Here is a 27,807-nt window from a genome sequence, read left to right as displayed (position 1 = left end):
TCAGTCTAATGGCATCTATTGATTCCAAGTATTCAAATTAAAAATTGAGAACTCTCTTCTTGCCCAAATAGTTTGCCGACTGTTACCTAGCTACTGTGAGACAACAGCTCTTTCACCCGTCCGTTCAATATACTGACTTATAGAAAGGCATCCTCACTGCGTATCCTCTGTCATTTTCTTGAATTGGCTGGCTAATTTATGAGCGAAAACTTGAAACACCTCATCCCTAGAAATTTGACAAATCGCACATTTGCAGTGGTGCGCTGGTGTTGCACTTATTTCATCCCTTTTAAGGCAACAGATAGTTGTTAAATTTTAAAATACTACCAGAGCTGAAACAAAAATGACCGCTCTGCTTTTCAGATGTGCCAACTTCTCATCCTACTTATGTATATTCAGCGATAGATCAGGTCATCCGTCAACATTCGACGGTGAGGGCGTGAGTTTAAAATTTTATTGACTGGTGTTATGTAATTCATTCAGCAGCTCAGACCTGTAAGTAGTCAAGTGGTCCATTTTTAAGCGTTTCTCGGAAGGAAAGGTCCAAGGAAGGTCCTCGTCCCTCCAGACGGAAGGGTCTTACTCTCACGAAAACTTTGTTCTGTTAACAAACGGTGGCTTATTTATTATAACGTATTTGAATGTCTGTCTCTATTGACGGTCATTAATTGTAGGTGGATCAATATGATGATCTGTTTCTCGCTTTGTATTTTTGCAGATCGACACTTCTGGAACTTGCGATATCACATGTGCATCGCGCTGCTTAGTGCCATTTGCTCTGTGCTCTTGACCTTCCTTGTTATGTGTGATAAGGACGTCGGGTAGAGAATCAATGGCTACCTTAATATCATCAATGATCGGAGTAAATTGTGAAATTATTTAAGCTTTATTTTTATCTCATTCATTGCTGACGAGCGATGGCCGATGATGTCGGATCTTTTGAAAAATGCATTTTTCTCCTAGAAGTAAAAATAAACTGAAAAATGGTGTTGTGTCAGTGCTTTTCTGAGAGTGCTGTTCTGTATTGATCAGCTATTAAATCATGGTGCTAATTTTTCACTTACGCTAAAGAGTGCTTAAGATTTTTTTTACAATGCACCCATAGTGTTTTCAAGTGTTTCTCTGTGTACTTACACCAGTTCTAATTGGAAATTTGGATTAATTGTTGTCAAGTGGATTTTCCTGACCCAGTGGATTACTAATTCGAGCAAGTTGGTGAGTGGTTTTTGTTCATTTTCTATTTTATTGAGCATGTACGTTCGCATAACATATGTCATCCGTTGTTACCTTGCATGATGCAAATGTAGCTGGAGGATTCTCCTACACATGCGTAGTGGAAGATGATGAACATTCTGAGAATATTCTGAGTTTAGCTGCTGATACAGAATATTCTCTGATTATTAAAATGCTGCTCAAAATGTAGGAACATTGTTGGAATATTCTCAGAACATTGGGTGCTATCTGGCTGGTGTGGCAGTTTCACCATCGGTATGCTGTAATTAAATCATAGTCTGAGGCATAATGTAAAGGTGATGTCAATATGTAGTTGCACAACTAAGTGTCCCAGAGTTGTGTAGTCACATGTCTAGCGGGTAAAGGTAGGTACATAAACATATGCACCTATGCTTGTGGATACCCACTATTGCTCTGCAACTACACATTCATGGCGACTACTAACTGGTGACCACCTTGCAACTACCTTGCGAATACACTGCGCCTACTGATGACTACCCTTGACAACCATGTGACTACACTGCGACTTCTTACATATGCACACGGCTATGCTATGTATTCGCAGCATAGTCGCAGCGTAGTCGTCTTTTTTACCAGGGATGTTTTCCATCTCTTCAAGGCCAGCAAAATTGAATATCATGAATTCCTCAGGAATCTGGCCCCTCTTCGGTCATTCATACTTAGGTGTAGTGGAAATGTAGTACTGCACCATCAGACTCACCTTTTTCAGAGTAGCGTGTACCTGTCACTGCAATGCACCAATTTTTTTTTTAACTATGAATGGTTTTTACGCGTCATTATAAGGGTCCCTTGTATCAACGAGGGAAAACAAGAACTTTAAGGGAAGGGGAAAAAACAATGCAGAAACCACGATTATGATATTTTAAGAAACATGGGTTAAATTAATCGAAATTGAATCGGCCGTTCTAAAAAAGACTTTCTAACCAGAAATGAAACCAAGAGAAGTGTGCGGTAATAACCGTTTCAATCAACCTGTTCTAAATTTCAGAGCTGTAAAATATTAAAATGACAAGTTAATTAATCATATTATTATATTAATAATTAATTTGCTGTTTAACACGGGTCGGTGAATACAGTTTTCACTGTTTTTCTAATGTTTTTTTTAACTGGCGGTCAAGTTTTTTTGAAGATAACGGATTCAATTGGCAAAGTCTAGTGAAAAAAACTTTAATTTGCAAAATTCCTATTTTCAAGAGAACAACAAAAAACTGTATGTGACCTCTGATTGTACGCCAAGAGGTAACATTTACGATTAAAAATTCTAGGAAAAGATCCTGTGCACACTTTCATTGACGTAGTTGTAAATAACAGCTCACCTAAGCACTAAGCACCCATGAAAATTCAGCGTCACGTCTCTTTTAGAAGTTTATTATCCACTAACATGAAGATTTATTTTGTTTAAGTAATCCGTGGAAATTTTCTTTCAGACATGAATGAAGAGCCTCTTTCTAGTGTTGAATGCTATGACTTCGAAACAAATTCATGGATAGAAGCTATTCCAATGCACGAGCCAAGATCTCATTTTGGCTGTGTTGCATCCGATGGATACATCTATGCTGTCGGTGGGAAAACTCACAAAAGAATCCTTGCAACAGTTGAAAGGTAATTTTATGCTTTTTTGTTAGTTATATTCTCTTTTAGAACGGTACAATTTCCATTTCTGAAGAAGGCCTGACAATTTTTTGACATTACCGCCTTTCCAAAGATAAACTTATTCCAAAACAAATGAAATGAGTGGATGTAAATTTTTATCAAGTGTTCAAAAAATTATTTTTCCAAAAGAAATGGATTGAAAAATGTGAAGGATTTGCCAGTTCATTCTTTTTCGACAAGGAGGTTCCGAAATAAAACTTGCTTGTCTATCTCTGATTCTACAATTTTATCTTTTAAAAAGCAAAGTTCCTCTTTATGTTTTATCATCTAAAAGTTTCAATCCTCTCTGGGACAGGTATGATGTCTTTTTGAACCAGTGGGTGTACAAGCGTTCGCTTTCTGTTGCTCGTTTCTCCATGGGCGTTACGCTTTCGGGATCTCGTGTCTATTGTTGTGGTGGTGAAGATGAGTTGCATCGCACTCTGTCTACAGTCGAGAAGTACAATATTTTAACAGACCGATGGCACAGTGTACTGTCAATGCAATGCCCACGGTTTGGGCTTGTTGCTGCATCAATCTTACTTCCTGCATTAGATGAAGCTCCACCATAGGTAAGTTAACAAAATTTTACTTGATTTGAGGAGAGTGTTTATATGTGAATGTTTTCCTTTCATTTATCTAAGTTATTTTAGAATTTCAATAGGCATGTCATCATTGAAATTGAAGTATTCAAAGGGATGTGGAGTAATTGTTTCATCAATTTCATCTTTCCATTCTTTCCTGTTATCTGGAAGCCCTGTAGCTACACGGCTTGGCACACAAAGAATTCTCATGTAGTGTGAGAGAGATAAGACAGTTTGTGCAGATACTTGACTTGATCAATCCCTCTAAAGAATATATGAGCAAATTATCAAAGTTTTATAAAATTACACAATGACTTTGTGAAATTCCTCACTGAGCGTGCTATTTTTCGCGATCATTTGCTGAAATAAATGGTTTTTTTTTTTATTTGAATATACTTGGACTTTTGTATTTCAAGTATTTTCATGAATTGTAGGTAAGAATTTGGATCAAATGCATCTTTGTCTCGTTTATTTTCAATCTATGCTCTCTAATTTTTTTTCATGTGCTTATTCAGTTAATTTTTTTCACTAACCTCGAGTTCTAGATTCTTAGACTTAGGAAGGCCCTGACCCTTTCTATTAATTAATCATAGCTATTTGTCAAAAAAGGAATCTTGTAAGAAGAATGAAATGAAATTAAAAATGTCTTTTTTATTTCAATTTATTGGTATATTCAACATTCTAGCTGAATCATTCAACAATACATAAATACTTACAATTTTACAACAAAATATCACAAGCGTCAGTATCAGAGAATAAAATAAATAGGTATGCAGACAAAACAGGTAACTACAAACTTTGAGTAGGAAAATAATTTAGGATAATTTAAAACAGCCTACAAATCTTTACCCAGTCTCTGTATCTCCTCAACAAAGAAATCCATATCAGAATGGTTGAGTCCAGAACTTTGTATCACTAATCGGAAGAAGTTAGGTAGATCGTCAAGAGGTTGGTACGTAACCATCATTGTTCCATCCTTCATCATTCGTTCTTTAATCTTTGGTGCAACCTGCAATAGAAGGATAATTTAAAGTCATGTTATTCACAAGGTTATTTGCTTATGCTGTATGGCAATATGGGGGCCGGATGATTTTGGTTCGAACTGATTCATGTTTTACTATACCCATTTAATTGTTCCAGTTATTGAGTTAAAGTTTCCAGTTAATCGTTATTTTCATAGAAACTCCTCAAGAAACCTAATCCTATAGAAACTTCTTTGAAATTTCACTTCGTTAGTGATGAGTTTTTTTAACTAGCCGATCAAAATTTCATCAAAAAATTCATTCTTACAAAGATAAAGCTCTTGTTAGGCAAAATTTCAATGAACTCCGGTTCTGCAATCAACTTTGAACGATATATTTTTTGTTTAAGGACACTGCCTTTTTTCCCTCCTCGTAAATGTATGTCATGTGCGCATAGAGGTACATCGATTAAATTTCATGAGAAGCACCTCAGAAAACTTAGATTTAATCCTTGGACAATCTATCGCATATTTGTTCAATCAGTTATCATCATGTGGTCTACGAGAAGACTCTTCCCCTAATACTGTTTAATGAAGTGAAGCCCAATTTCTGAGTTGTTTTTATTTATTTATTAATATTCTAGACTATTTTGAATTTGAACCTCAAGACTGCCTCATGACCAAGTAAACTTACCGTATTTAATTTACAATAGTATTCTTCATCTCTCTTAACGTTTTGCAAGCTGGGAGGGATGTACCAGAAACAGATGTTTGTGCACTCAGGCTCAGATAGAACCAATTCAAAGTTTGGATGATCTCTGATTTTTCTGGTGAAATATTCAGCATTGTCAAATATTGTGTCCACGTGTTGCTCAAGACCATCAGTACCCTGTTGGCAAGATACGTTAAATAAAATGTTGACATCTTTTCATAAATACAAAGCCTTAGAAATACAATAGTCAATAGCAATTGATCAGTTAAAACCTTAACTTTTATATGGTTTCGTTGCAATAGGTATAATAGCTGAAGTTTTTGTAGGTAAGTCCAGAATCGAGAATTCTCTTCTTAACCTGAAATATTGTAAACTCTTGCTCATCACTATTCGTATGGAAACCTCAAATGGCAGGAAACCTTAGAGCCAAAGTTCAGAAATTTATTTTATTTATATCACTTATGGGGGGAGAGACATTAAAGTCTAAACTGTACTATGTCTGTGTAAAATTAGTTGAACTATTCTAATAGGCAAGTAGAGTAATCAAAAAATTGGTTTCATGTTTCTCAACAAAGAAGTTTTCAGAGGACAGTTTCTGTATGAACATTATGCTAACCCAATCGCACAGAATGTTTCAAACGTTACCCATTAATACCCGAGTTAGGATGTTCATCCATAGAATAATTTCAGCATACTGTTATCATATCAGTCGCCTCAATCGAAAAATGCGTATCTCCATTGCAACGTTTCAGAATCTCAGATTATGTTTTCTCTCTTGAAAGAAAAAAACCCAACTAAAATATCCTCTTGGGAACTTCTATGAATATTTTTGAATGAGTTTTCAAGAAAATGTGTCGGTTAGTTTTCTTTCTGAAAAGTAAAACCTCAGCAAAAATTTGCAATGCCTCAAGCAACGATACATATTTCTTGACTGTGGCCATCGATAAATTGTTCTTGGCTTCATTTCACGTATTGCTGACTTCAGCTCCTTTTCTGTAAAATCATTAGCCATGTTTCCTCCCATATCTACAAAATAGTATGGACGTAGTTATTTAAAAAAAAAAAAAAATTTCTCACCTTTGCTTTCCACATAAACCAGAATTTCAGAACATCAACTCGGCGACCACACTGAACATGTTTGTCTCCTGTATCGTATTTCATGTCATAAAATTTATCCTTTTGGAAGAGATATTGTGCCTCAGCTGAGTGGCACTCGGAGAGTATATTTTTGTGGGGAGTCAAAAATGTAGAACATTGTTGAGGAGCAGCCAGTAACTTGTGAGGATTCCATGTCACAGAATCAGCTCTCGGAGTCAAATCCAGAATCGAGAATTCTCTTCTTAACCTGAAATATTGTAAACTCTTGCTCATCACTATTTGTACTGGAAACCTCAAATGGCTGGAAACCTTAGAGCCAAAGTTCAGAAATTTATTTTATTTTATCTATGGGGAGAGACATTAAAGTCTAAACTGTACTATGTCTGTGTAAAATTGGTTGAACTATTCTAATAGGCAAGTAGAGTAATCAAAAAATTGGTTTCATGTTGCTTAACAAAGAAGTTTTCAGAGGAAAGTTTCTTTATGAATATTATGCTAACCCAATCGCACAGAATGTTTCAAACGTTACACATTAATAACCGAGTTAGGATGTTCATCCATAGAATAATTTCAGTATACTGTTATCATATCAGTCGCCTCAATCGAGAAATGCGTATCTCCATTGCAGCGTTTCAGAATCTCAGATTATGTTTTCTCTCTTGAAAAAAAAACCCAACTAAAATATCCTCTCGGAACTTCTATGAATATTTTTGAATGAATTTTCAAGAAAATGTGTCGGTTAGTTTTCTTTCTGAAAAGTAAAACCTCAGCAAAAATTTGCAATGCCTCAATCAAAGATGCATATTTCTTGACTGGTGCCATCGATAAATTGTTCTTGGCTTCATTTCACGTATTGCTGACCTCAGCTCCTTTTCTGTAAAGTCACTAGCCATGTTTCCTTCCATATCTACAAAATAGCATGGACGTAGTTCTTTAAAAAAAAAAAAAATTTCTCACCTTCGCTTTCCACATAAACCAGAATTTCAGAACATCAACTCGGCGACCACACTGAACATGTTTGTCCCCTGTATCGTATTTCATGTCATAAAATTTATCCTTTTGGAAGAGATATTGTGCCTCAGCTGAGTGGCACTCGGAGAGTATATTTTTGTGGGGAGTCAAAAATGTAGAACATTGTTGAGGAGCAGCCAGTAACTTGTGAGGATTCCATGTCACAGAATCAGCTCTGTAATCAAATGAACATTCATTTAGGGGATATTCGTGAAAGACATAATGCTCTTGGAGGGAGGAAGAGTCGAGAGAGCATCACACCATTTTGTTTTTACTCGTTAAAATATAGGGATTTATGTCACAAGAGCATTACGAGAAGGGGGGGGGGTCAAAAATCTGAAATTTTATTTTATATTATGGTAACATAGTTCCTTTTAGCATAAATGTATCCACCTCAGCTTTATTAGCTTATAATCCTCAGTTTATAAGTGTAGCACTCGAGTTTATACGAATAAACGTAACCAACATCATTGAAGAGTTCAACTTCATGAAGACAAGTGAACCGAGCTAGAGCATCTTGTAGCCTATAAATCTAAAGCAGAAAATTTCACTTGTCATCAGTCATGAGGGTATGAAAATTTGTTTAGTTACCTCTCAACGCCTTTCAGAAGGTGTTTGTATCTTTTGGACATGAGGGCACCACCTCCCCATGCAGCGTCAACATGCAGCCACATGTCGTACTTTTTGCAAATGTCTGCAATTCCTTCAATTGGATCGTATGCTCCTAAGACAGTTGTCCCTGAAAAGTTAGAGGTAGAAAATTTAGCTCCTCTGCAATTTATTTTATAAGTCTAAATTCTAAAAATTCAAAAATGTTGAAATTTTGGATTGAAAGTCAAGTATGGGAAGATGGAAAAAAGAGGGCTCATCCTTGTTTTCAAATTTTGTATTGTTTTGAACATTCAAAATTCGTGAATTTCTTCAATTTTTTGTCGTTTTTCAAACTATTATGGTGGAAAAATTTTGGAAGTTCTTATACTTTTGCAAGAATTTGAAAGGCAACAATTTTTACGACCTCTTCTATAGAGAAAAGCTAGTGAGAGAGGCCCTACTTTCCTCGAAAATTGAAATCCTCTGTTCTGTAATTTCTCTTCTATGTCGCTTTAAATTCTATTTATTGTTTTTTCCCTTGACCGTTTAACAAGTTATCAGTATGATGTTACCTTATACCTGTGAGTTGTGCTCCAGTCATCAAATGCACTACTTTATGGTCCGAGGACACAATTTTACTTCAATAAAATTCTCTCCATCGATGACACTTCATTTGAACAAACACTCAAGCACAAATTTGTAATTACCTACTGCCTTGTATCACTTCAAAGCACAATCTAAGGTAAATTAATTATTTCAGAGACAAAGCCAATTTTATACCCCTGTATCCCAATATAATTTTTGCTGGTATCTTTCTTTTAAATCAGAGTAACAGCGACATCGCTCATGCAATTCTAAACGCGCGGTTTATTCTTCAATTCAACATTTTTTTTGGTTATGCTGTTATTTTTATATGTTTCTTTCTAGTTAAATTCTTCAGTTGTCGATGGAAAGTATCCCTGCAGCATTGCCGTGCTAAGGAAGAACGCCGGATGAACATCCGAGAGTTGCCAAATTTCCCTTGATAAAGCATGTATTTTTGAAAATATTCATGTATTTTTTTTTCTAGAAAAGTTCAGATATTTTAGATTAAATTGCGTACAAAATTGTCTAAAAATTTTGGAAAGTAATATTCGCAATTTTCCCAGTAAATTTGGTTTTTATCGGAGGAAACTTAGCAACGTCTGAAGGCTAATATGGCGTTCTTTCTTAGCACGGCAGAGCAGCTTTGCAACTCGGTGGCAAAGCTACGAGCCTCTCCCATCATGACTGTTTTGTGGTTTGAATTCTTGACAGCATGTGGGAGATAGTTTGTAGCAAAAATATCTACTTTTATTGAAGGTACATTCACACTGTTACTCTAATAGAGCGGATGATGAGCTTACTTCAAAAGGAATTGGATGAAATTTCTGGCGAGTCAGTGTTTTTGAACTTTTCCCTTATTCCTTCATTTTTCTGTCGAAGAAAAACTGCGAAGTGAAAATGGCTACCCATGTGCATTTGCGTCTATACTTCTTACAATTTCTTTATAATAGATTCTCATCAGACCGATACTTGAATATCCGAATCTGCTGAAGTGATCATATCATTGTGGTAGGTCCCAGAGTTTGACCCGATTGAGTATTTATTAAAGTTACATAGCAAAATTATATTAATGTAGAATAGTGGGAGGTAAAAATTATCCAAGTGACCCAATCAGACGCTGGCATAGTAGTGGCTTATTCAACTTTAATAATCTGGATCGTTGACCTAATAAGCTTGAATGAGCTAGCATGTTGGGCCGTTCAATTTTAATGCTCTTAATGATTCAGCTACGATAAGCCTGATCATTGGCCCAATGAGTTTGAATAAGCCGATTAATTGAATCATTCAAATTGAATGATCCTGATCATACAAGTTGAACGATCCAACAAGTCGGCACATTCAAATTGAACGATCCAACAAGTTGGCACATTCAAGTTGAATGATCCAATGGGCCAGCGTATTCAAGCGCATTGGGTCAAAGATCCGGATCGTTCGACTTGAACGATCCGGATCATTCAAGTTGAATGATCCAACGAGTCAGCGCATTCAAGCTCATTCGGGATCATTGATGCTCATTGAAGAATCATTCAAACTCATTCAGGATCATTGAAAATCGAACGATCCTGAATGAGCTTGAACGATCCATTTTTTCTCGGGAATTTTTCCGCCCTCTTCCACAATAGCTGAAAGTGAGACCTTTTATTAAAAATATTCATCCCACAGCTTAATACCTCATACAATTACTTTTTTCTTCTTAAATTTACGATTGGATAAAAAAAATTTAAAAAAAAAACTTTCACAGCATCCTTTATGCCTTAAATTGGTGTGCCATGATATCTTTCAAGTCGATTCATTATGAGGGAATTTCCGGGGGGGGGGGGGGGGGGGTCACAGTTGAAGCGATTTAATTCTACTGAATTAATGTTCCTGCATAGTGAAAAAAAGTCACTTTTCATATTAATTTAATCTCCATTCATCATGAATTTTAAGTTTCATATTTTTTTCTTCTCTCCGTGTGTTAGCAGACACTTATAATTATTCCTCCTTATTACTACTATCTCCTCCCTTCTTTTCTTCAAGAAAATGAATTGTTGACAATTTTGAAAGGTTTTTCAAGGACTGAGGTTTTTTCTCCAATACCTATATCTATTACTATCATTTTCAAAGATGTTGATTCTTTAAGTGTAAAATGACATCGTTGCATTCTCAAAACTTAGGGCTTTCCTCAGTCCTAAAATCAGAGCAATAGATTTTCTGAATATGGTAGGATTTATGAAACATCAGCTTTGAGGATGAATATCAGTGGAAGGAAATTACCTGCTGTGGCTGACACCAAGAATGGAACGGCATTGTCTTTCAAGGTTGCCTCAACGCTCTTCTCCAGCTCATTGAGATCCATTTTTCCTCTGCTGTCCGTTGGAATTAGACACACATTATCTGATCCCAAGCCTTGAAGTGAAGCCATTTTCTTTATTGAGTAGTGAGCATCTGCAGAAGTATAGAGCACCAGTCTGGGAAGTGATTGTAATCCTTTTGTCTGCAAAAGAATTGAAACATCAGTATTTGGTCGCACTTAGTCTCAGGGGCTGTTCATGAAGTACTTAACGCTCTAGGAGAGGGGAAAGAGGTCGAAAAATCCGAAATTTAGCGCTACGTATTTTGTGGAAGGCCCCTCACAATTTTTGGTAGGTAGTGTGCGGAATGTCATTTGAAAGAGTCATATTTTACCTCCTCGATTTGAAGACCGCAGGAAAAATAATTTCTTGTAGGTCAAGGAAACCCCATTGGTCGAAAATGTCATTTTCAACCAATTTCTGTTGTCAGCCAAATTTTAATTCCAATGATTCGCGTATTCGACGCACTCGTGACCGACAGCCATGTTGCGTTTCCTTATTTTGAAGGCGATTATCAGGATTCTGTGTTCTTCGCTTCGAAACTTATGAAATTTTCCTAGGATAGGGGGCAATGGCGATTGGGCGTCGCAGAGCGCGAGGCTGCGCTGTGAAAACGGCTTACTGTATGTGTAAGATTTTCCTGAATTTTTCCCGGAACTTTCGAAATTCCCGTAGTTTTCCAGAACTTTCTTGGAACTTTAGAAAAAATCTGAAAAAAATCTCGGAACTTTTGACGGTCATGGAGTGGGAGAAGTTGGAACATAAAAGTTCCGAATCCCGGAACTTTTCGACGGACATGGAATGGGAGCACTGTGGTAGGGTGTCTCTTACTACACTCCCCCAGACCTCCCCTCCCCAGTTAGGTGCTCTCCCTGCCCCCTTCTTCCCACCAAAGTTCTTAGTTCCGCTCATGCTCAGAGCCAGACTTTTTTGAGAAATATCGTGAATTAATCAACGATCTTGTCAAGGATTTCTACCGCCATATTTGAATAATTTCTATAAAAAAATATTATAATTTTTTTTTAAAAAATGTAAAAAAAAACAATAAATAAATAAGTAATCAAGAAAAGCCTCAGTATTGCAATCTATAATAATATTATTAACTCTCTGTCTAAACATGCGACAGAGCGCTAAACTCGGTCATAAGCCTGGGGCAGACACATATTATTATCTCCTCATTCCAGGTCCAGAAGCATCGAAGAAGCGTATCCGGCGCACAGTAGATCGAGTCAACTAGGGAGGTCGGACATGAAATTTTAGACAAAAACTGCAAATTTTAATGTTTATTTCGTCACATTTATAAGGTTTAGGGGCGTTACCAGGAGAAAATTTCACGAGAAAACTAATGGAACCACTTTTAGAACCTCAAAGTTTTGTATAAACGGAGTTATAAGCATTTGAAGTCTCCCAATTTTGTCCGAACTCTCCTTTTGACGCGATCCACTGAGCGGCGTCACAACGCTGAATAATTTTTGGTCACATTTCATTGATTTCTCTCCTCTGGGCACCACCGTAAATTTTCTGTACCATATTCTTCCGAAAATTGCAATTGACAACATTGACCGTCAACATCTGTGACAGCGACGATGTTTAAAATCATTGCACCCGGCCGCGCAGAGACCTGCCCCGCGGTCCATCACGCCCTGTAAAACCGTATAGCTTTAGTTAATCATCATTTCTGTATTCCCATCTTATTCTCTCGAGGAATTACCTATAAAGAGCTTTACGCAGCCTTGACGGTTCAGCTGGAAAACTCTTATTACCCACTTTTAAAAATTCCTTCGGTTGATGTCCGTTGCAAAATCTGATTCCATTTATACCTACTTCAAATCGATTTTTTCCTCCTACCTATCTGATTTTTTCTCGGCGAGGAATGAATTCAAGTCTGACAAACATTTCGGTTGCGAATGAGAAAAGCGTCTGTTTTGATTGTTCAAGTGGTAACCGGAAAAATTAAGCCGAATGAAAATTCATTATTTCGGAAAGAGCAACTCAAATTAATTTCATGGTCCACTCCCGACTGAAGTAAACTTCAGTTTCTCGTGAGCGCAAGATTTGATTCGACGGAAAAGATCTTTGTAAGGAGTTGATTTCGGTAATTTTCGTCGTGCGTATCGTGTTCTACGTAAAATTTTGGTCAACAGAGTGTCTAGCATCAGGAAAAACCGGAAAATATCAGGAATTTTGGCCGATCAGGAAAAAATCAGGAAAGTATCAGGAAAATCGGAAAAATCGGACGTTTTATCAGGCATTTTTCGTACGCGAATCTCCTCAGCGGAGAAGTCTTACTGCTTTTTCCCTATGTTGTTGCATATTGCACGGCTTGTAAAATTTTATCGGCACTATACACAAATTACTACATAAACTTAAAACTTTTTGGAAAAACCTGAAACCTGTTGACCTTTTTGGTCACCTGAAGATGGGCGGCCTGCCCGCTCGAAATGGCCATTGTGCATAGAAAATAAGAAAGTAAGTGATATTAATAGGTTTTTCCAAAAAGTTTTAAGTTTATGTAGTAATTACTGCTTTTTGCCTACCGTGTCAGGAGTCGTCGCACCGTCTCTGTTTCCAATAATTTCTCAAAGAAAAATCAGGAAAATATCAGGAATTTTCAAAAAAATCAGGAATTTCTTATAAAATATCAGGACAATATCAGGATTTTTCAAAATTAAAAAATACTAGACACCCTGGTTAAGGTACATGTATCAGAATGCTGAAATTCGCACCTTGTCTAGTGGTCCATTCGGCGTCACTTGTTTCAATAGCTGTAATGGCCGATACGGGATTCCTAGGGTGTTTTTGCCTGTGGGTAGTCCAATTTTCAAAGCAACGTGACTTGTAAAACTATAATGCATCTGTCCACTAAGAGCCCAATCAACGTCTCAACAGGCGCACGAAGTCATCAAAGGAGCCGCGTGCCGGCTACCGAGTTCGCGACTGGATGCCCACGGAAAAGTGTCCATCTTCATTGATTGATTTTTTTTTTCTTCTTCTTAATTCGAACCAACCACTTCGCCAATTGATTGATCGTTAATTGCCGCGTGCCTCGGAATTGGCAAATTGCGATTCGTTTCTTCGATTTGTCTATTTTTAAGTGTTTTTCATGAGTCGGTCCCCTGCGTCTTATTCCTTGCACATGAATTGTACGTCGCATTCGGGATGGAACCAAATGAATCGAATAGGAAACAAAATACCAAAAGACGTCACGTCTCATCGCAATTTCTCAATACCAACTTTCAAGTTGTACGTTTACAGCTCGCTTTAAGACTTGTCAATTCAAACTTTCCACTCGCGACAAAAACCAAAATAAACGCACAAAATTGACACAAATACTGCCGTAAAAACGCCGAGCCAAAAAGTGATCGCTGATCCTATGCTTGTCATGAATGGAGGATTTGCACGCGAAAAATGCATTTCCCCATCCGAGAGTGCTGAATGAGCTAAGTTCGCAGTGTTTTCGTACATTTTTTCTAATTTTGGTAATTGTAAAAAATAGGTTTAAAAGCGAGGAAATTTTTAGCCTTGTGACGCCATTCGACGGAATTTCCTATTTAAACAAATATATTTTAGAAGTCCAGTTCATTTTTTCATATCTCCTTTAATTGTCACTAAAATTATACTAACCAAGCATTTTCTCGTGCTCAGCTCTCTCAATACTTTCATCTCAAACAAGAAATTCCCTGAATTTCAGACACTTGCAAATTTCTACAAAACTTGTCAAAGTGAACTTCAAGTTACTTTCTATCCAATCGAAAACCGCCGTTTGTCTATGGAAAAAACTGTTAATGTGGAAACTTCTCGCGCTGAAATTCTCCTCGGAACAACCGGAATTTCCTTGTCTACAGAAAACTCCGATTTTTATAAAATGTCGGAAATAAATCCGGATTTCACTAATGCATCGATATTCGTATAGATCAGTATCCAACGATAGAGTAATTCGATTTTTAAGCGGAGAAATTTCGACTTGGTTCCCCCCTTTTTGCCTCCTTTTCCGCTCCTTTCAGTCCCTCAGTTTCTCAGAGAAAGAGGGAGTGGTGTAGAAGCCCCCTCCTCCCATTTTACTGTATCCGCCGTGTGCTTTCTTCCTCTCTCGCTCATTCTGGTCAGTCAGGATGAGTGCGATAGTGAGTCGCTTTCTTTCCTTCTTTAGCGTCTCAAAATTTAAGTTGGCAAAGGGTTCAAAGCGGTCATGATGACACGTGCGTTCAGCGGCCGCGCGTGCACAGGTCGTTGCCCACAGTCGGTAAGTGCCCTCGTCAATCCTTCGAATTTTTTGTTTATTTATTTTTACATTTTTGTTGTTTTTCGCGAATCACACTGCCGGCGATACCGCAATTGGATTTAACATACAAAAAAAAAAAAAAAAAAAAAAAAAAAAAAAATTTAGCGGACAATGCGTACACGGAGAAAAAAACTTCGTGCGTGAGACCCGAAGTTTAGGTCATATGGCTCTCTGAAGTTTTCGGATTGGGCATCTGAACACTTGAGGTCTAGCTGCCAAAGTTCAGGTCAGACATCTGAAACTTCAGTTCTTACATCTGAAGTACTTCGGATGTAAGAACTGAAGTTTCAGATGTCTGACCTGAACTTTGGCAGCTAGACCTCAAGTGTTCAGATGCCCAATCCGAAAACTTCAGAGAGCCATATGACCTAAACTTCGGGTCCCACGCACGAAGTTTTTTTCTCCGTGTAATAAGTGCAGTTTTTGCAATTTCAAGATACACGTGTTTAAAGTTTTTAAATGAACGGAGTTTCTATAAACTAAGTTTAATAACGGAGAAAAGTTCAAACTCACTTTTTGATGCTTGAAAGTTGAATTTTTTTGGCGAATTTTCACGAAATATATCTTAAGACAAAATTTAAGTGAAATCATCATCATCTCAATTTTTTCAAAAACTGCAGTTGTGCGTCTTGTCATCCAAGTCCATCAATTTCTTTTTGAATTCATAATTTCTGAAATAGAGGGGAGAGGTTGCTGAAAACTCTCTCCTTTATTCCTCCCCGTTACATGCCTGCCCGGGTGAGGGGTGAGGGATTGTGGGCGGTGAGTGCAGTGAGAATTGATTTTTCATCGACCGACTAATGTATAAGTCCAAGCTAAAAGTTATTGAATATATTTGCTCGTCAGCAACTTTGCCAATCATACTAAATATTATAAAATCATAAGAGTAACTCAAAACGTGCAAGACGCAAAGCAGTTCAAGGGGGTGGACCGCGAAGCGGTCAAGGGGCAAACCCTCTAGTGTATCAAAATACTTTTGACTGTAAAGACAGAAGATTCCGGTATTATTTGGCGTGGCCATTTGCGAGAGGATTCTTATCAAATCAATGTGAAAGCCGAATTTTCGCGAGAAGATTAGGTTCAGTTTTTGATCTATTACCAACCTACGTCTAACAACGAATCGAGGTTCTCTCCACTTTCAGTGGCGAGACGTGAATGTTCGATCAACGATATTTCCCCATTTGAAGGTAATGGTAAAGAATCGATTATTAAGGTGTTCGTTGCGAACACCCTGTTTATCGATATTTTTCCATAGATTTAAATGGCAGATCATTCGATAAATCGCAGAGCACGCCACGCCACTGTCCAATTTCGAAACAGCTACGACTTTCGGTCTCTGATGATGGCAGCCGCAACGATCGTATCCAAACTTTTCGACCGTGGGTTTGAAATTGGATAGATGCACACGTAGGCATGTATACTAGGGCCCACGAACGATGATCCCTGAGCCGCGGGTATTTCTTGCAAACACTGGCAACAGCGACACCCCGGCTCGGACCGAGTCTCGAGTTCGCGGACAATGCCGGGCCGAGCCACAATCGAACCCTGATTACTTACGCGTAATTTCCAATTTCACCCTCCCGCTAGAAAAAACCAAAATTTGTTGAAAGTTGTGTAACATTTTTTTAGCAAGTGTTTCGTTACTCTCCTTTAAAACACGAGTAAAAAGAGGCCTCGTTTATTAAAATCGGTCAAAGAGCAGCAAAGTTACAGTTCGAGATACGATGATATAAATAAAAATTGGACTTCGTTTCAAAAAGGAAAAGAAGGAAAAAATAAAAATTGTATATAACAATTATATTTGATTTAGCTCAGAATTTTACGAGCAATCCAACCATGTAATGGACGAAGAGATTGGGGCAAAATTACAAGAAATTGACCTTTTACGAAAGGGCTTCCTATGAAGAATTTTGACCTGAGGATAGGGGTAGAATAGCAGCAGTTCGCATACAATAGCTTTTCGCGTTCACAATACCCGGTCTCGTCGATGTGCGTGCTCGACCTTGCAGCGTTGTCATTTACATGGTCCATGCGTTTATTCGCCCGATTTTTCAGGGATCATCGTTCGTGGGCCCTAGTATAGTCATCAAATTGTAAAACTTAGTTTTGAGTGTTTTTTTGTGGGTTGCGACTCTGTCCGTCGGGCTCAAAAACGAACCGAATCTACTCGCAAATATTCGACCAATCGTTGTAATGAACGACATTGCAGCCGCCATCGTCTTACCGTATCGATAGGTCGGTAATTCTAACAAAGTTATTTTTTCCGCGCGCGCCTATCGTACAGAGGAAGGAAACGAGACCAAGAAAAAAATGGAATGAGAAAAAAATCAGTCGGCGCACAGTGGATCGAGTCAATAAGAGAGGTCGGACAAAATTTGGAAAACTTAAACGCTTATAATTCTGTTTACACAAAACTTTGAGGTTCTAAAAGTGGTTAAATTGGTTTCCTCGTGAAATTTTCTTCCTGAAGCACCCCTTAAAATGTAAAATGCGACGAAATAAACATTAAAATTTGCAGTTTTAGTCATTAAGTTCATGTCTGACGTCTCTAACTGATTTGATCCTCTGTGCGTCGTGCTTTACTGTCGAGGCTCCGTCGTCTGTTTTCTTAGCCTAGCGTTCAAGTCTCCAGACTAGGAAAAAATCGAGTAACGGATAAAAACCGTGTCTACTCTAATTTGTCAGTAATATTTCAAGTCGGAAATTAGCATATCTCTTCCCTGACTTTCCGTAGATCTCTCAGTGTAAAAATATCGATACTCATAACTTTGACCTTGATTACTTACGTTATTTGCCCCTCCTAAAATTCCACCCCAAACGTAAACAGTGAATAGGTCCAAATCATATCGAGACCAGTGGTGGATTCAGAGTGAGTTTGACAATGAGAGGGAGGGCCACTTGCTAATGTCGAGTTGGGGGTCTGAGGGGACAGGAAGACACCCCCCTAGAGCAGGGGGGGGGGGTCCGGGGGGCCTTCCCCGTAAAATATTATAAAAATAACAGTGGTGACTCTTGCAAGTTGATAAGACTGATTGTGAGCTCTACCTATTCACATCAATTTTTGTTGAGTCTATTATTTAGAATAGATTCAAATGGGATTGAAATAGAGGGGAAGCAGTGTTGCCAACTTGTAAGAATTGCCACTCGGTACAAAAACTCGTGTGGTGCGGTCAGTGCCGTAGCTAGGAATTCTTTAAGGGGGGGGGGGGGGTCCATTTACATTATTTTGTGTACGTCCCTGATAATATTTTATGTCTGCCTTTCAAAAGTAAAAAAAAAATATGTATAATTAACGAAGCTAAGGGGGGGGGGGTCCAGGGGGTCTGGATCCCCCCCCCCCCCCTCAGGGTTGATGATCGGCCTTACCTTGACTTGCGGGAACTTGTGATATCTTGCGGAACTGATGGCGTATCCGTTGGACATGGAGCCGCCGGGACAGAAGATTCCATCGCCGTCGCCGCTTCCTCCGTGGAAACCGACCATCTTCCGCATTTCCGAGAGGACTTTTTCCTCCATCAGCGTGAACACCGGCGAAACTTCGTACGTGTAACCGCTCGGGTTCAGCGTGTCTGTCAGCCATTGTCCTACCAATCCGTACGGGTCAACGCTGCAATCAGAAACGTGGATCGATCAAAACGAATGCAGCAAGAGCTCATGACGGACACGAAATAAAAGCCACGTAGTACACTGGAAAAAAAAAAAACACATTGGATCTAGAGTCCAGACTCTTGAAAACATTGACAAGAAAAAGGACTCTTGATTCAATCAGATTTAAGCTTAAATCAAGAACCAAGCCTCTTAATTTGAGCGGAATACCTTTTGATTTAAGCTTAAATCTGATCGAATCAAGAGTCCTTTTTCTTGTCATGTTTTCAAGAGTCTGGACTCTAGATCCAATGTGTTTTTTTTCCAGTGTATGGCTACACTGAGAGAAATTTCAACACATAAGTTGGGTTACGGGAAGTAAAATACAAAATAGCCCTAGCCTTCCGTTGACAATTTCTAGAGAATATGTCGCTATATGAGCTAGTTTTCTCGAAGAAGTTTAGTACAAAACGAGGGGTGAATACCAACGTCGCAATCGGTAGCATTAATTTTTTGGACTAATACCTAAAAAAGGGGGGAGGGATGTCACTAAATCGTCTTAATTGAGAATTTTATAGTTAGCGTCTTAGCTCCAGTTAAGAGCTAATAAAGTTACACTGTCAAAACGCTAAGATCATAAGAGCACAAATCCAAATCTCACGTTTTACTCTTTATCATACACTGGAAAAAAAACTTATTGGATCTAGAGTCGAGACTATTGAAAACATTGACAAGAAAAAATACTCTTGATTCAATCAGATTTTTGCTTAAATCAAAAGGAAATCCGCTCAAATTAAGGGGCTTGGTTCTTGATTTAAGCAAAAATCTAATTGAATCAAGAGTATTTTTTTTGTCGATGTTTTTCAGAGTCTAGACTCTAGATCCAATGTGTTTTTTTCCCAGTGTAAAATTATAGGAGTAAACGTAGGCCTGAAAGTTTATTCCTGAGGCGGAAAGTGCATTTAGGGTTATGCAGGCGATGAAATTGAATTACAAAAGGAGTGAACCACCCCTCGCGACTATCCAGCATCAGTGTCATTGACTTGACGAGGAAATCCATTACAAAAGAAGAAAATACACCAAAGCTTGGCCAGAAAAAAATTCGAGGCGAATAATGTGGGCGTGACTGCTCCAAATAGATTCAAGGAGGCACGGCAGAAAAATAAATGAAGTTAGTTGATCGACGCAGAATTTTGATTTTTTTTTTTTATTCCGACACTGTCCTTCCTTGAAAGGCAATTGTCATGAATTGTTACTCGCAATTATCCAAAGGCACACTACATTTTTTCGTCAAAATAAGTGCACATCGCGTTTTTTTTTTTATTTCAAGACTGATAACGTAACGACGCTGTGTAATTTGCTGAAAACCATCGAAAAGTTTCAGAAGAGAGAGAGATAGAGAGACAAAAAAAGAAAAAAACATTCCTGTCGACAATTTCGATTTACTTATCCCCGTTCGTCTTACGTAAGGGAGGTTGCATTAACATTTGAACAAAGTCAGGTCATTCACGCTTCCGCGACTAAGAGCTCCTTGAATGAAAACTTCTGTCAATGAATGTGAACTGCAGGAAATCGAAAATCTTAGTTTCTCTTTTTTCATCATTTTTCCGGTCTTATATCGACTAATGATTTATCCTTAGAGCGTGATCACGGATCGATTGTTTTTACGTGTTATGAACAATTAAGTGATTTCCTGATTATATCTACCGTACGAAGAATTTGCGAGTTTCGGTACGGAAGGGCGGAATATTGTCGCAGTTTCTGTCGCGCAATTCGACGCTACGACAAAACTGCCTCAAAATTCTCGAAATCAAGTTTCCTTCCAAATTCGATCAATCTAAATGAAAAAATCTAACTGATTCAGCTGAATTAGCAAACTTTGTTCTATTTGTAAAAAAAACGAGAAATATGAGAAAACCGTATTTATTTGCGCAAAAATTGGCGTCCGTTCAGACAAATCAATACGGTCCTTGGTTATCATTAATCCGCGAGAAAACAGTGTTTTTTACTGCCTTTTGCAAATTGCCGCCCTTTTCTCTAACTTTTAAATTTTTTACATGTTTGACGCAAGTGTGCAGAAGATACTGCTGTTCCGCTTAACATCAAATGAATAGGGCCTTTTTTATACCTTTAGTCGGAGATAAGAATCGTCGATCTTTTATCATTCGGAGGATATCGATGGCCAAGATGCAAATCCAAGTACATCTCTTGCAGTTTTTTTTAAAATGTTCGTTCGTATTTTATGTATTAGAAAGCGAGCAAACTCAACCTCACAACTGGAAATTGACACAGGATATTCTGCTAATAGAGACAAAATACCAAGTAAGCACGTTCACTCGTTTTTCAAAGAAAAAATGGAGGACGAAAGGAAGTCTGCAACGTCGCAAACGGAGATCGATATCTAAGAGTTATTTTCATCAAATTCATGAAGAATATTCTGCTAATAGAGAAGAAATATCAAGCAAGTCTTCAAGAAAGTACGTTGACTAGTTTTTCAAAGAAAAAATGAAGGACTATGAAAATCTCGCGAAGATCGGAGTATTCGTGCAAATGAATTTTCCACTTGTATGCCACTAGATCCATTTTCTCTGAACTAATTTATACACTAACTGACCCATCGGTAATTCTGGTGTACCTGATTTTCCACTTTTCTAGCAAAGCAGAAGGAAAGCAGGAAATCCTGAAGGATGGACGTCTGGAGTGGTTGCACTGTCCCCTAAAAACCCCTCACGGAAAAAATTAAATTGCTGAAAAAAAGTGACTGCAATATTTCAACGTAGATTTCACAACACAAAAATGCTACTCTAACCACTATGGTAAGCTAATTTAACCACGGGGGTGGTCAAAGTAGCATTTTTGTGTTGTGAAATCTACGTTGAAATATTGTAGTCAATTTTTTTAGCAATTTAATTGTTAAATCAGCAATTTAATTTTTCCATGAGGGGTTTTTAGGGGACAGTGCAATTACTCCAGACGTCCATCCTTCATGATGTCCTGCTTTCCTTCTGCTTTGCTAGAAAAGTGGAAAATCAGGTACATCAGAATTACCGATGGGTCAGTTAGTGTATAAATTAGTTCAGAGAAAATGGATCTAGTGGCATACAAGTGGAAAATTCATTTACACGAATACTCCGATCTTCGCGAAATTTTCATAGTCCTTAATTTTTTCTTTGAAAAACTAGTCAACGTACTTTCTTGAAAACTTGCTTGATATTTCTTCTCTATTAGTAGAATTCTCAATTTAATTTTTCCCGTGCTACTAACATTTTATGAGAGAATATTAGTCTGTTTACAATCGTCGAATCGTCTTTCGTGTAATGAGCAGCAATGTGGCTGACTCACGCGGTGGGCTTGGCTTCCATTTATTCGTGGAATTCGCGTCGACGAGCCGTCTGAATTCGCCAAAAAAGAGACGAAACAAATTGAGGTCAAGAGATAGAGCGACGCCATTGGTGGATCGCGACCCTCGGCCCATTGCCATGAAAACCGCGAGCTCCGCGGAAGGAATCCACCAATGGTATCGGTTTCTGCCGCTCTCTTTTTTCGTCTCCTTTTCGCTGTTATAAAAACTGCAATTATCGATTTATTATTGATCGCTTATCGTGCGTCGAATCAGGACGGTCCTAGGGCGAGACCGAGCGGCGTGTCACCTCTAATGGCTCGGAAAAAACCGCGCTTGCTCGTTTTTTCTTCTTTTTTCTTTACTTTTTCTTTCCGCGACGCTCTCCGCAATTGGGAAGGCGGACTTTAAATTTCCCGGAACCTAATGTAAGGAGCGAGACGTGTCTGCCGCAGCCTGGAGTGATTTCCGAGTGGAACACTTCCGCATTCAACCGCCGACAAAAAGATTCGAAAAAGTTCCGTCTTTTCCTGAATTTTCCCAAAAATTTTTCGCGCTGTCTTTCAGAATCCATCGTCATAAAACCAAACGTATCTAGAGAGAATCACCGTTGCTCAGTGGACCGAGTTAATATGAGAGGTCGGACAAAATTTGGAAACTTTAATAGCTTATAACTCCGTTTACACAAAAATTTAAGGTTCCAAAAAGTGATTTTATTGGTTTTCTTTCAAAATTTTCTTTCAGAAGCACCCCTCTAAATTTAAAATGTGACGAAATAAACACCAAAATTTGCAGTTTTAGTTAAAAATTTCATGTCCGACCTCTCCGATTGCCTCGATCCACTGTGCGTCGCAAGACAAGGGAAACGGGGGAAGAGATGTCGACATAAACAGGAAATTTTAGCACCCTATGATCAACATGTTAAGGTGATTCGATGGACGCCATATTTTGTGTCAGAACGGCATGCGATATATCGCATCAATTGGTTCCATTTTTTCAGCTATTCGTCATTTTTCTCCAATTTTGAGATCGCAATTCTGTTATCAGGAGACTAAAGCATTCACTTACCAATTTTAACAAAGAAATTCAACATAATAAAGGCGTGGTTTTTTAGAGAGAAAATATCGCATTCGAGTGCAGTTTCGATATCAGTATCGAATGCGATGTTTTCTCTCTGAAAAAACCACGCTTTTATCACGTTGAATTTCTTTGTTAAAATTGGTAAGTGAGTGCTTTAGTCTCCTGATAACAGAATTGCGATCTCAAAATTGGAGAAAAATGACGAGTAGCTGAAAAAATGGAACCAATTGATGCGATATATCGCATGCCGTTCTGACACAAAATATGGCGTCCATCGAATCACCTTAAGTTTCAACCGCCTAGATAGTTTTTTAGTAATTTTGCCTCTCTTTTTCCTTGAAAACCGCGGTAAATCTATGAGACGTTGTTCCGCAAGAAGCTGATCGTACTTTATTTTGACGGAAGCCGTATCTGTCTTCAAGTTTCCGTGCGATGTTTTTCGTTCAATTAGATCCTCGCGTATATCCGAAACTCGTGTAGCCTTGTACTATTCAGCGCGATCTCGTGTATCTATTTTAAGGTCCCTGTCGCATGTCGTCAATCGGAACTTTCGAAAGTAATCCTTGGAGCTACGAAGAGGTCGCGTCGCCTAATTATTTATGGTCGGTACTAACCCGCGGTGGTCAATGTCGTACCCTTTTCCGCGAGGTAATCCACCTCCTTTAGCAGTGCCCGCGCTTGAACGACCCGTACTGGGTTGCTGAAATCATCCAACACTTCGTCCCATACGTAGAGTCTCTAAAATCACGTGATTTCCAGTCACCCTCAGGAGCGATACTCGAAGTGTCGATTGTTGAAGGTCAAATCGACTCATTGTTTTTAGTCGCAGCAGGAAAGCGTTTAAATCAGAAGGAAAGCTTTAGCCAAGTTTGAAGTTGTATCGAGGGGCATAAGATGTTTTTAATTCTTAATTTTTTATTGTTCCTCAGTGGATTGCTCCTAATATAAGGGGCCTTGAAGGAACAGGAGCATAAGTGCAGTTTTATAAAAAAATTGAGACATTAATGATCTCAAGTAAAGCTAGTCTTAATGGATATTCTGTGAAAAATTCGCTCCCGAATTCCAATTTTAAGCATCCAAAAGTCAGTTTGAACTTTTTTTCCGTCTTAAAAATCCATGTAATTTTGAAACTTCCAGCATGTATCTCTCGAAATAACAAAAACTGCATATATGCGCCTCATCCTCTAAGCCCCTCAAATGTGCTCGTTCATATATATGATCTCTCAAAGAAGCACCTACTCTCATAAATAATTTCCGAAACTCATTTTGCAATTCAGGTACTTTTTTTTCTTTTTTCATTTGTTTCATTCAATTTTAATGCGGCGAAAATTAGGGGGTAAAAGTGGCACGAGTTATAGGTTATAGACCGCCTGAAGGTTCAAGAATTTTTGTTTGTTTTTTTTTTTTTTTTTAAAAAAAAAAAAAACACTATCTCAGATATATAACCTAGATCTGACTGTCGCCTGCAATTTCATTAAACCTATAATGCGATAGTTTACACCACTGGTGATGCTACGACTAGTACCTATTTCTATCATTTTGATTCCGATTCTCCAAAGTTTTACGTATCGCATGAAATGATGCGTTTTTAGCCAAGAAAGGAGGAGAAGATGAGGAAAAAAATAATAGTCTCGTCTAGCGAAGCAAAAAACCTAATCCCATGTTCGGTATTTTTTAGAGTACAAATTGACACTGCTTAGACCTCCACCGGATAAAAAAACTCCAGAAAATAAAAGAAAGAGGAAATGGTAAAGTTAAATTAAGAAGAAAAAACCTTTCACAGGATGCATAGACTATACACGCTTTTATACACGAAGTAAGCCAGAGGACAAACTTCCAATCGTTTCGCTGGAAGTTTGTCCTCTGGCTGATAGTTTGCCATGAATCGCCTTCCGTGGTTGTTTTATTCTTCTTTCTTTCTTCCCTTCCCCCCTTTTTCGTGTGTCATATGCAGAATAAAAAACCATGCTCATTGCTGGGAGCAAAATATACACAAAAAGATGTCTTTAATTTTAAGGCGATGAAACTTTTCTGCTTTTTGCTAGAAACACCTGTTATTCGAGCACTATATTTGAAGGGAACAAGTTCCTTTCCAGGTGAGCCCTCAGTTGAATGTATTTTCATACTTTTCAGGGCTCTTACAAAAATAGACCTATCCCTTCTTCGGAACAACTCATTCCAATAATTCAAGATCGAACAGCCACACCCCCGCCAATCGCAGCTGAATGAAAGTGTGCGCGGGAAGAATTTTACGATTTTCCTCTTTTTTGCCCCTGTAAAGTTTTTTTCTACGTTTTTTCTGTAACCCATTGAAAATTCCCAACGAAAAAAAACGTGTGTTATCTTGCATGTCATTTTAACGCTAATCATTAGTGATGTTCATTTTTAAAGCATAAGTTACTCTCAAAAGGTAAACGCGCGCTAGTCTCTATTTTTTATTTCATCGTCGACTGAAATGTTAATTGTAGATTTTAAAGTTTTTTTCTGTTTTTTTTTTTCTTTTTTTTTTCTAATGGTTTGTCAGCTTGTATTCCGTCAGGACCTATACAGACATCCATAGACTATATTTTATGTCCGTAGACATCAAGGGACTTTGGCATATCCATGCTCCTGACTTCAAATTTTTAGGAATTATAAGACCGAGTCGAATCTGTTCCTGCAGATCCACTCGTCAGTACCGGGAAAATGTAACGCCCTTACCGGTATTCGAACCCGGAACCTATTGGCCTAGAGTCAGACCGCCGCAGGCCAACCTGGCCGACGATTTCAAAGTTTCCATTCAAAATCTGCACGCTTCAAAGTGTTCGTCTTTTGAAGACCTTCTGTGGAACGCTTTATTACTATTATTATTTGTCTGATTTCAACCCCAAGAACTCCTAATTACCATCTCCTAAAATTTGTTTCTCGGAAATAGGAGACTTAACTCAATTTCATTGTTCACAATCTCCAGAAGTACATGTTCATATTGCTGTTCAAATGTTGTGACTATTTCAAACCCCAACAATATCAACTTTGAAGTTGACCCTAGGTTGCGCGATTTTATCACTTGTGTTTCTGTAGAAACAAGTAAACTTTCAATCGTAATTTTCTGAAAACTTGTTTTTAGCCTATGTCCCCCTTTTCCGGCAATGTATTCTGTTCCTTTTAATCACACACACTTAAGTTTTATAGAAGAGTAAAAATGAATAAAAATAACGTGATCGCTCTTTAGTCCTTTTAGGAAAAAAAAAGAAAAAAAGGCCATGGAGAGGAAAAACTCTCAAAATTATCGCGTAACACCACTTTTACCGCTCCCTTATCCTCTCAGTTTGAATATTAGCCGTCTTTTGCGCATAAAGCTTGACGGATACCTTTTTTTTTTTTTTTTTTTTTTTTGCAAATATGCAAGTATTTGTTTAGCGGTCTCAATAAAAACAAAGAACTCGTGATTTAAAAATAAAGTGCAAATAAGTGCACCTTCTTAAATAGTTGCAAAAAAAGAGTGAGAAAAAATCAAATTCAATTTTTTCCCCGTATTTTTACCTAACGTATCAAAAATTTGCCGCTTCTTACCGACTTTCACGCAGTGTCAAACTACCACCACTGGTCCCCCTCCCCTTCCATCTCCACCGTTACACACTTGCCACCCTCTTTTTCTACCTCTCAAAATTCCTAAATAGAGCACAAATGAGGACACTACAATTTCATAGATCTGACAGATCTTCGCGAAAAAAATAAAAAATATGCCGCAACTGAATATTTGCCTTCTTTCAGCGTCCTACGACTTTGCAATATGGTCTGTAACTCGCGCTGATCAAACAATTTTCAAGAATGGTTAGGAAAATTCTGGAAATAGAAAGAAAAACTCTTGAAGTTTGTGTCAAAATTAAAACCATCATTTCTGGCTCAAACATAAAAGCTTCTACCCGCAAAGGAACACTGCGTGTATGATGTTTCTGAAATGAGCAAGTAACAGTAGCTTCATATAATGTAAATTGTTGTCCAGAATTCGGACTCCAAAATTTCACATCTTTTGCACCCCTAGGCAAGATGCGTTCGAATCGTGGTTTATTTCCAATGTATTTGCTCTGGCAGAACAAGTGGACTGGATTTTGCAATTTGGAGCTATAAATTCCGTCTCATTTGAAAAAAACAGGTATGTGCATAGGGAAACTAATGGCACATACGTTGTTTTTAAACCGGGCAAGAATTTATAGTTCCAAATTGCAAAATCCAGTCCAAGTGTAAATAGTAAAACTCTTCACCTCGGTATGTCATTTTCATAGTGGATTCTCCTCTCACCTAACGGGCAGCCGTGCGCATTCACGGTGCACCACAACAACCTTGTCGGTGGCCGATGCATCGGGAGCAAAGTAGGTCTGCCGACATGGACAATGAGTGCAAATTTAAAATTTAATGCGTTTCTCATTTCTCAACTCCGCTACAAAGAGATCGGCACTGCGAAACTGCAATTTCTCTCGCTGACACGATGCTGTAATGATCCACGCATTACCGACTGCATTTGTTGCCAGTTTTCTGCACCTATTCACGGATAACTGAGAGGAAATTGCTCAAAGACTGATCCACAGTAGCAGTGCGTGTATAGAGCAAGGAAGGGCAGCGGCAGCCCCCCTTACCAAAGTTCTGGGGATTTTTTTTTTTTTTTTTTTTTTTTTTTTTTTTTTTAAGTGATATTTGACCGTCAAAACAAATGAAAATTCCAGGGGTACCTTTTTTTATAAATGTTTCCTATAGAGGATCCCTTTTGCTCGAGAAAAAA

At 38.1% G+C, this 27,807-nt stretch overlaps 2 protein-coding genes across 3 annotated transcripts in view; one reads left to right on the top strand and one right to left on the bottom strand.

Moving 5' to 3' along the window:
* Window positions 1-27,807, top strand: part of LOC109043649 (kelch-like protein 23) — a 71,364-nt gene that overhangs the window by 10,920 nt on the left and 32,637 nt on the right. The window contains exons 9-10 of one of the 2 annotated variants that reach the window (XR_011899262.1): window positions 2,682-2,856; window positions 3,203-3,458. Coding sequence is in view for 1 of the 2 variants with exons in the window: in XM_019060936.2 (XP_018916481.2) it covers window positions 2,682-2,856; window positions 3,203-3,458 (431 nt within the window). In the remaining variant the exon portion in view is untranslated. Of the gene's footprint in view, window positions 1-2,681; window positions 2,857-3,202; window positions 4,131-27,807 lie in introns of those variants that run through there. The other variant, XM_019060936.2, reaches the window with a different exon arrangement.
* Window positions 4,116-27,807, bottom strand: part of b (glutamate decarboxylase-like protein black) — a 28,700-nt gene continuing 5,008 nt past the window's right edge. Inside the window, exons 2-7 of the mRNA XM_019060937.2 lie at window positions 18,410-18,650; window positions 10,685-10,904; window positions 7,844-7,991; window positions 7,199-7,427; window positions 5,126-5,320; window positions 4,116-4,479 (exon numbers count right to left, since the gene is read on the bottom strand). Coding sequence (XP_018916482.1) covers window positions 4,306-4,479; window positions 5,126-5,320; window positions 7,199-7,427; window positions 7,844-7,991; window positions 10,685-10,904; window positions 18,410-18,650 — 1,207 coding nt within the window. The 3' untranslated portion in view covers window positions 4,116-4,305. The remainder of the gene's footprint in view (window positions 4,480-5,125; window positions 5,321-7,198; window positions 7,428-7,843; window positions 7,992-10,684; window positions 10,905-18,409; window positions 18,651-27,807) is intronic.

The sequence above is a fragment of the Bemisia tabaci genome, chromosome 2 (assembly GCF_918797505.1).
Source record: "Bemisia tabaci chromosome 2, PGI_BMITA_v3".
NCBI lineage: Eukaryota > Metazoa > Arthropoda > Insecta > Hemiptera > Aleyrodidae > Bemisia > Bemisia tabaci.
Note: the sequence above shows the minus strand (reverse complement) of the source record. Positions and strands in the feature narration are given on the sequence as shown.